This window comes from Danio rerio, chromosome 16 (assembly GCF_049306965.1).
Source record: "Danio rerio strain Tuebingen ecotype United States chromosome 16, GRCz12tu, whole genome shotgun sequence".
NCBI classification, from domain to species: Eukaryota; Metazoa; Chordata; class Actinopteri; order Cypriniformes; family Danionidae; genus Danio; species Danio rerio.
In genome coordinates, this window is record NC_133191.1 from 23,656,559 (window position 1) to 23,666,302 (window position 9,744).

A 9,744-nucleotide genomic window follows, 5' to 3' on the forward strand; every position below is an offset into this window, starting at 1 on the left:
TAACCAGAACCACAATAATGGAATTTACCATTGAAAATTAAGAGTCTGCTTTATCACTCGCTCTGTTTATATTTACACATACAGATATGTGGTTTTTAAAATGTGGAATGCAATTATGCTCACATATTAATCATTTATTACAGTGTATAAATTACAGTTAGTCATACTCCTGCTGGTGATATGCTTTCCTTCCTTTGGGAATTATTACATTGTTGGTTCTCTAAGCACAGCAAAGCACATTACTTGGCTGTTAGTCAGAATTTTACTCTCAAAGGAATTTCAAGAACTAGCTTAAATCCACGGTTCAATTAAGTTTATAAGTCACTTGCAAATACTTTTTCTGAACCCACAATTCTAAAGAGACATACCGTATTTAAAAAATAATAAACCATTTAGGGTTTTTAATTCAGGGATTTTATTTAGCAATCTGTTAAGGTACTTCAAGAGGGCTGTTAATCATAACATGACACATAAATCATAAAACTCTTAAGCTATTTTTTATTTTAAAAAAAAGATGTAAGCATTAATCAGCTAACATTGTTCGGTTCCCAAATCATTCTTGTGTTAATTTCTGGTTCCCAAAATGTTTTACGCTGCTGGTAAACCAGGAAAGTTTTCTTTATTTAACTATCATTATATTCATGTTTTGTTGTTGTTGTTGTTTTAGGTTATTTTTAAGAAGCTCCAAAAATCCATCCTGTAATGTTTTGGGAGGGAAAACACGCAGAGAACCATATTTTTGATTCCCCTAAAATAAACCAATTGGAAACCAATTGAAAAGACCAGCAGAATAGTCTGTGTTTGCTCGATATAAGCAATTTGCGATTTATGTAAACCTGATAGGGGTTTTCAAACTGACCCACAGGAAACACAAGATAACAACAAATAAAATCATCATTTTAAAAGGTTGATTACAATAAACAGACACTGACATAGCAGACACAATAATATAGTTAAAAATGGTCTAATATAAATTAAATTAAACGAGGAAATAAATTGATTAAAGAAAAAAAAGTCACTAAAACAAGCAAATAAATACAAATGAAATTATCAAATATTCGATTAAATTGAAAATAAATACAGGTATGCTTAAAGTAATGAGCAGGAAAAATAATGCGAATTCAAATGTTTAAGAAGAATACAATAGCCTATTTGTTTTCATGGTCTTTAAATTTTAAAAAGATATACTGTACAAATGCCTGTTTAAAGTACTTTTTAAGGATTACCATATCGTTCATGAGCTGTCAAATATAGCTGTCAAGTAACAGGAGACTGAGACATGCGCAGTAGAAAAATATTCTCTGGAGTTGAGACGCGACCACATGTGAGGACAAATAATTGTCAAAACTGATCTTCGACATTCACCATAAAATGGTTGGAATAAACTATTCCGTTTATCGCATATTTATTAGTCATACTGTTATTGTAAGCAACATACGAAATTTTTAGACAACAGTGTTGGAAAGGATGTTTTAATGTGCTGTGAGTTTCTGTTCTTAAAAGAAGAGGATGCTAATAATAAGCTATAGCTCAGATCTTTTCTCATGCAGTTTGTTATTGACTTAAACTGATGTTAAGCTTTCACTGTGAGCGGATAAGAAGGACCACCGTTACCTTTATCAGCTCCTCCAGTAAGCAGTGTTGATTTCAGACATCTCCGTTATCTGTAAAAGCTTCTTCCTTCTCTACGGTTATCCGGTTGGGTTTAAGGCAACATGGGTTATTTATCGGAAACATGCGACGCTTTAAGATCAAAACACCCTTGAAAGGTGAAAGTGTATCGGACTCGACATGCCAGCAGCAGCTCATAGTAATAATAGGATGCAGGAGGCGGGTGTGGAGGTGGAGGGCGGTGTTTGCATCTGCATCAGCTCTTTTACACTTTCAGTCTGCTCAAGTGTACTGTTTCAGATGGTGTGTTGAATGCGGAAACATTCTATGCTTAAATTGTTTTTGCTGGTGACTCACATCTTATATGTGTTGTAGTCATATTTAATGTGGGTTTTAGATAATATTTAGATAATATTTTCTAATATAAATAGGTTATCGTATTTTAAGTGAATCCGTAACTTTGTTCACAGTGCAGCATGAGGGCAGTATTGTAATGACGTTTACCATGTGCTCATTGTTTTGGTTTGTCGTTGGCGCCTTCTGCTGGTCACATTATGGATTCATTTGGTGGAGGATTACAAACTACATATAATTAAAATTTGGCCTGGATCAATAATTTTTTTAGAGCAAAATAAGATGAAAGAACTTTATTTTAAAATCCTTCATAATTACTATACCTGTAGTTTTTTTACTGTCTAAATTTAGTATAAACAATTATTCGCAATGAACATTGTATAATTCTAACCTGGAAACAGTTGCATATTTATTTTTAGAATGCAATTTTGTAGAAAAAATTTGGACAGAAATATCTTGACTTGTCTTCTCAGCTTACAAAAAAAAAAAAAAGATTTTAAGACAATACATTTTTTGTTTTTGATTAGGGAGTCGGACTGTAAGGAAATGGACAAATGTTAAACACTGTAACTCTTTGTGGCCTTTTCCATCTTCACAAATGTAGTTATTCAGTATTTGCCTAATTTTAGAACATTTTGTTTTTTACTTGAAACTTTATTATGAGTCTGTCTGCCTATCGCAAAATAAGAAAGCCGTTAAACAACTGAACTACTAAAAAAAATTATATTTACATTACAATCATTGCCTTTAAGTTATCAGATCCCATTTAGTACGCATATGTAGCATTCCTAATAATCGAAGTATAGTTTGAGATATTTGTGGTATTTCCTTTGATATATCTTTATATATTTTTTATTTTGTTTTCTTGAAATATTTGTTTTTCTTTCATGTATTGTTTTTTTTTTCTTATCCCTTGTGTCATTTGTGTTACTAGATGTATAATGAATATGTATAATTTGTATTCATATCACACAATATTAGCACAAATTAATGTTTTCAGTGTAGTCTCTGTTTCTCATGTTAATAAAAAAGTGAAGAAACTACAGATAGGATAAAATGTATAATAGCTGTTATCGATATTAGTCTCGAACTATTGCATGATAGTACTTTGTAGTCTTGTTTTCAGGTCTACTTGTTGGAATCAGTTCAGAGAATGACTGTGTGTGCATGACTGTGAGTTTTAGCTATACTGGCTCACACCTATTATTATTACAAGAATGTTAATAGCACAATGTCAGTGTTTTAACCTTAACAAAGTTGTTTTAACTTCAGACGAATCAAGAAATCATTTTCTTTATGAATCACAACAAATTAATGCATATGTTGCATTAATTTTTTAACAAAAGTGCTCTGAATGACAACATTTTGCTTATAAATTTGGAAGAAATGTTGTCATAGATTTACAGAATTAAATAAATATGAACATTTTACTCAAACCCATAGGCCATCAAACATATTCAGAGAAACTGGGAAGGTCTTTGTTTCTGAATCTATATATAAATTGTCATTACTGACATTAAACCAAAATTTGTTTTGTTGTCCGTAGACCAGTAGAACGTTTTAATTTCTATAGCAATATACATGCAGTTATGTATTCATTGTTGTATATTTAGTCCATTAGCCTACATAAAAAGATGATTTAATTTTGCATATTTATTAGTTTACCAATATATTGTTTTATTAAATATCAGCAAAGGTTCAAGCAAAATGCAACCAAGATATTATTTGCAATTGTTGTTCTATTCCCACAACAGCTATTCATACTACAGCTATTTTTTAACATACTGTATAACTAGAACTTTTATTTAATCCATTGTGAAATAATTTCTCTGGATGGGGGATATTCCATGAAATGCCAATAAGCTTTCCTTCTAAGTATGTATAATCGATACGCCTGTTCCCAAAAGTTCGATACTGTAAATAGTTGCTTAGCAGAGACTTCAAACACGTGTGGCCATTTTTTAAAAAGCTTTTTGTTTGCAAATTAGTTAATGTTCACTGCATGACATCAGCAAATGTACAAAATATTGCTTCACTTACACGTGAGAGAGACAACAAACAAATATGAGCATTTATTGTGGTGATATTAAATCTTTCTAATATTATAATAAACGGGGATCTAAATTGTGTATGTGTGTGTGGGTAAGAACTAAATGTCTGGCTACCACCAGTACAGTAAGAGTCACATTAAAAATAGCTAAAATACTGTACATACTATATACAAAAAAATATATTCACAGTTGAGAAATAGTGGACAATGTGAAGGTTTTTTTAAATATAAAATAAAGTCCCAGTCTTAAAAGGGAAAGAAAGAGACAGAAATGGTAATAAATAATGTGTAAAGTTTTTCCATCTGCTGTAAAAGCTTTTAAAGTCCATCTTGAGTACATTTCCCCATTTTTTATGTTGTGGCCTTTCCCTATTTTCTACATTTACAGTATAAAGCAGTCCAGGAATAATGGGTAAACGCGGGGAAATAAATCTGGAAATGTGTTAGGAAAATTAAACATTTTCCAGACTTTTTAAATTGAAGACATTTTAAGGTATATCTCATCTTTTTTGTTGTTGTGCTCCATGACTTTTGTTTGATCATTCATCTCCCCAGATTCAGATTCATCTTCAAGCTCAGGCAGATGCCACTGGATGAAAACCAAATAAATGATGGAGCCCAGGACACCCCCTACCATAGGAGCCACCAATGGGATCCAAAAGAAGTAGTCATAGCACCTGTAATGAAGAAAAGATTTTAAATGACTATGGTGAAAGAATTCAAGCACTGGTTAGACTTCACACATTGGCAAATACCAATAGAACATTTACATGTCCCATTAATGTTACACTGATGTAATAAAAATGGAACATTGAGATCATTTAATAGAACACTGGAGCTTGCCAATAACCAGTAATTAGTTTTATAAGAGGAGCGATAAGTTGAAAGGCCACATAGAGATAACACAGTCCTTAAACAGATGTTAGTAGATGTAGTAATAGATGTAGACAGATTTGATTACATACGTAAAGACTTCAGTGCCCCAGCCTGCTGTAAAGGTGAAGAGTCGTGGACCAAGATCACGTGCTGGATTTATGGCTGCTCCACAATTAGCCGACATTGAGATGGAAATCCCAAGAACAACAGTTGCTACAATGGGCGGGAGCAGCGCTTCAGGAGCTGGGGCGTTTCTCTTATCATTCAAAGGCAAAATGCACAGCATCAGCATGGCTGTGCCAACCACCTGCACACAGGTATATAAAAGAAAATTACAGTCTAATCCGATAACCTTTATTGTTAATAACTGATTACTGTTAGAAAGTCTAATTGCTAATTCTTAGGTCATGCATAACTTATATCTCTCCAGCAGCATATATTAGATCTGATTACATTAACCAAATTTATTATATCAGAAATATTACATCATTCTATTGTGCCTGCATGGACTACAGAGGTCTTGTCTAATCTACTGTGGCCTTCTGCTAACCTGATCCAGGAAATTGGTCTGCACTGATACTACATCAGTTGGGTAAGTGGCGAAGATACTGGCTGTTTCATTAGGGCCAAATACGGTCAGAACTCCACCACTGAATTCCATGATGGCATCTGGAGGAGAGAAGGTATAAGAAATCGTTTTAATCATCTTTCAATAACTCAAAACTGACAAATATAGAATTGAATTATATAAGTTATATTAAAAGGCTTAATATGTAATTTTCCCAGTGGGTGCTTATTTCCAATGAACAAAGGCGTAGTTTCATGGTGACTGATTGTGAAATCAGGGGAGGTGTTGTCTTCATTACATTCTATGGGAATCATGCAGAAATCTTTTTCATAGATGAGCTAAAATATTCAAAACTTAGTATCATGGTGTGAACCAGATTAAGGCTGTAAGCTGTCGTAGTGAAACTAGACAGCTGAAGTTAATGAGATAAGAGCGCTACGGCAGGAAAGCAGCAGAGCTTTTATTATACCACAGTCGACCGCTTCAGGTTCTACAGGTTATGATTATGTTTTTTAAGTATAGTCATGAACACACTTGTTTGTAGGGCAAGTAGTTTGACCATTTTCTGCCATTCCTAGTCATTTCTACCATAGGCAATAGATCAATAATACTAAATACATTTTACATTTCCAATAATGCTGTTCTGTGCAGTCTAATCGAATGCATAACCTAAACCTATTTGTATTCTATAAAACTGTAAAACATACTGTAGGTCTCAGACTCGATTCCTGATGTGCCTCGGCTCTGCACAGATTTGCTTCAATTCTAATCAAACACAGCTGATCCAACTAATCAAGGTGTTCAAGACTACTATAGACTAGTGAGTTGGAAGTGAATGGAGTTAAACTGTGCAGAGCTGTGGCCATCCAGGAATTGAGTTTGAGACCATTGCTGTAGAAAGTAGGCAGGGCAGGGTTGAAAGTTGTGAGAGCATCCGAGGCCGGTGGAGTGTTAACAACCGTCAACTGTGTGCACCAACTGTCACGAGTCTCAAGGGGGAGCCCTTGATTTTAAAAGGAGGAGATCCAGCAGTGGAAGACAAGAGAGAAGACTCATGTTTGTTTTGCTTTCAGTTTGGCTGTAGTCACAGTGAGGATCTGCCACCTGTTTGTTTTGTTTATTTGCATTATTAAAACTATTTAAAGCGTGTCAGCTCTCCGCCTGCTTATTCTCGATGGCCAAGGACTCATCAACGTTGTTGCAAAAATCAAACCAGAAATTTAGGGTGTGTGACATCATTTGACATCACATCATGTGATCTGTGTTGCTAATTAAAAATAATTTTTACTCTGGATTTGGGATACATTTTTTGAGACATTTAGGATATTGTAAGTGCATAAGTCTTTTGAGAAGTATTACATATTGTGCCTTTAAAGTAAACAGAAGAAAGCACCTGGAACAAGTTGAGAGGGAGTGAATTATGGCAAAATTCTTAAAGGCTTAATTAGTTTTGCCTAAAATTTAAATTCCAAACCTATAATACTTTTGTTCATCTTCAGAACAGAAATAAAAAAATTAGCAAATCTGGGAGATTTCTGTCTCCCCTGGAAGTGTGTTCATACAAAAAATGATGTTTCAAAACTTGATAACTTGAAGAGAAACAGCTGACTGAATGAGCTTTATTAGAATTAGAAAGATATGATGGCTTAATAATTCAGCTTTCATGTGATCTCTAAGTGTTTGACACTTAGGTCTTTTAGTTTTGTGGTCCAGGGTCACATTTGGTTCAACTATGTGTTGCTAAATGAGTTTTTAATTGATTTGCAGTTACAGTAGGCCTAAATGACAGAATTGTCATTCTATTTTATTATAAACCATTTAGTATAGATCTCATTTTAAATAGAGGATATCTTTATTTCTCTCAATCTTCTTACCATGGTAGATGAGATAGACAAGCCCTGAAGCAAGGTAAGCCCCTAAAATTTGAGCGAGAGAATATGGTAGCAGCTTTATCCAGGCCAGGTCTCCCAATACACAGAAACTCAGAGACACAGCTGGGTTTAGATGAGCTCCTGAGGGAGAAGGGGGGAAAATACATTATAAGAGAAGTCAGTGTATGTCAATCCAAGAGAATTGTTAAAAACTGCGGTAACACTTTACAATAACAGTACACGAATAATGATGTATTAATATGTAAACTGAACATTACTTTATTATGAATCAATGATGAGTTAAGGTATGCACTAATCATGAGTTAACTTTAGCTACAACTTGAGTCACATGAGTGAAAATAACGACTACCTTAATTACTTGTTAGTACATGTTGTTAATTAACGTATTAATTAACATTTAAGTTTAAGCTAAATGTAACCAACATGAACTCATGAACTGTTAATGTATAGTTATGTCATGACTTTACTTGAAAGAGCACATCACTATTAGCTCATCCTAAATTACTCATGAACTCCTGTTCATGATGATGTTGACAGAACACTTATCTATTGTTATTCAGTGTAAACTCACTAGTTGGACGTGCATACGGAGTTCATGAGTAGTTAAGAATAGGTTAATGATGATGTGCCCCTCCAAGTAAAGTCACAACATAATTATACATTAACATATCATGAGTTCATCATGGTTTAATTAAGCATAAACTAATGTGGTAATTAATGCATTAAGTAACAAACAATCATGTACTAACAAGTAATTAAGGTAGCCGTCATTCACGTATGAACTCATGTGAATCATGTCGTAGGTAAAGTTAGTTCATGATTAGTGCATCACAGTCATTAATTCATAATAAACTATAATGTTCAGTTTACATATTAATACATCATTATTCATGTACTGTTATTGTAAAGTGTTACCAAAACTGCTGTCTATAACAATTTTACCTGATACTGCCCTGCAGAGGTACATGGCAGACATGACACCTACCGAGAAGGCGATGTTACCAGACAGAAACTGCCCCTTTGTTTCTCTGCTGGTTTTCACCTGAGCCGCTGCAGCACAACCAAACAACTGGAGCAGAAAAAAACTGCACATGAATATGTCTAATTAACGTAGTTGTGTAATAACTTATGAATAATTGATCATAGATCAATTGTTATATACAGTTATATCAAAACTGACTTTTTTCAGTATTGCTTGGTGTCATGCAAACTTTTTTTTTTTTTTTTTTTTGGAGGAAAAACATAATGAACGTATCAGTTTATTAAAGTAACTGACACAAGTTTACTTTGCATTTATTGATAAAGTGTGACTGTAATTTTGATATTATTTTGTGATGTTGTTATTGTTAATGACAGGGAAAATTGCACTTGCACTGGAACATTATATGATCTATTTGACTGTCCCTTAAAAGCTACTACCAAACTACACAGTTAGTTTGTCAGCATATATATTCAAAACATTACAGTCTGGCAGATTCAGTGAATAAAGCTTATCTAATGGTGCAACAAATAGGATTACAAGTTTACAACATTTAAAGCATTTGGTTAATTAGTTTCATGTTAATTTTTAGAGATAGTTTTGCATCTTAGATTTGTTTGCATATTCGGCACAATCATGAATCATCAATTAAATGTTTTTTTTTTTTTTTTTTACATTAACCTAGGCTATAATTATACAGTTGATCTAAGAAGTTATTAAATATTATTGTACAATACGTAATTTATTAATTAATCATTATACTTTATTATATAACATTAGTTAGTGATATTTTCAATGTGAGGAGTTTTACATGAAAAATAATGAAAAAAAAAACATTCAATACATTTTGTTAATGATAAACAAATTTGTACACAACTTTTTCAGATCTTTAAATCAGTAACTGCTCTCAAAGTTTTTAATAGTGAAAACTGTGCAAAAACTCACCAGAAGAACAAAAGTGCCCAAGATCTCTCCCATAATCTGTCGTGCCAGTTCATTTTTCACCTTCATCCTCTTCATGATCTTCTTCATCTGACTCATTTTTAATATTTACTTGCAGGCAGAGCTCAACTTGCTACTGTACTGTTGTTTAGAGATGGTCTGACCTCAGTCTGTGTCTATTAGCTCAGCTAACCTTTACACCCTGTTTTAAATGTACTCGCAGGGTACAAACATCCTACATCAGCCAGTCAACATCTACATCACAGCAAGTCTGATCTAGACCACAACCCCTTTATCAATCATTAATAATCCAGTAGGACAAAGAGAAAAAGGAGCAAGAGAAGAAATCAGTGATCTATGATCCGCTGCCCTAAAACACTTATCTTGCTTTTCAGTACTTCCAGATAATCTAATCATTTGGACATTTGAACATTACACGACTTTGAAATTAGGTAATTCCACAATTATCTAG

The 9,744-nt window shown here is 33.4% G+C and overlaps 2 protein-coding genes across 2 annotated transcripts in view; both read right to left on the minus strand.

The window, feature by feature from the left end:
• The window catches only part of atp8b2 (ATPase phospholipid transporting 8B2), a 90,148-nt gene extending 88,223 nt beyond the window's left edge, over positions 1–1,925 (minus strand). The window contains exon 1 of the mRNA XM_021466905.3: positions 1,615–1,925. The gene's annotated coding sequence lies outside the window, so the exon portion shown is untranslated. The remainder of the gene's footprint in view (positions 1–1,614) is intronic.
• A 2,088-nt stretch (positions 1,926–4,013) lies between these two features.
• On the minus strand, positions 4,014–9,480 carry aqp10a (aquaporin 10a). Its single transcript, NM_001002349.2, has 6 exons — positions 9,276–9,480; positions 8,294–8,420; positions 7,334–7,471; positions 5,442–5,560; positions 4,981–5,198; positions 4,014–4,692 (listed from the first exon to the last, which is right to left on the minus strand). The coding sequence occupies exons 1-6, from the start codon at positions 9,348–9,350 to the stop codon at positions 4,488–4,490; spliced, it is 882 nt and encodes a 293-aa protein (NP_001002349.1). The 5' UTR covers positions 9,351–9,480; the 3' UTR covers positions 4,014–4,487.
• Positions 9,481–9,744: the final 264 nt, after the last annotated feature.

Coding starts and splice junctions, on each gene's coding strand:
- aqp10a (NM_001002349.2), bottom strand. CDS start 9,350: ATGAAGAGGATGAAGGTGAAAAATGAACTGGCACGACAGATTATGGGA. Junction 8,421..9,275: donor TGGGCACTTTTGTTCTTCTG/GTGAGTTTTTGC, acceptor TTTCTGCTCCAG/TTGTTTGGTTGTGCTGCAGC. Junction 5,199..5,441: donor AGACCAATTTCCTGGATCAG/GTTAGCAGAAGG, acceptor ACCTGTGTGCAG/GTGGTTGGCACAGCCATGCT.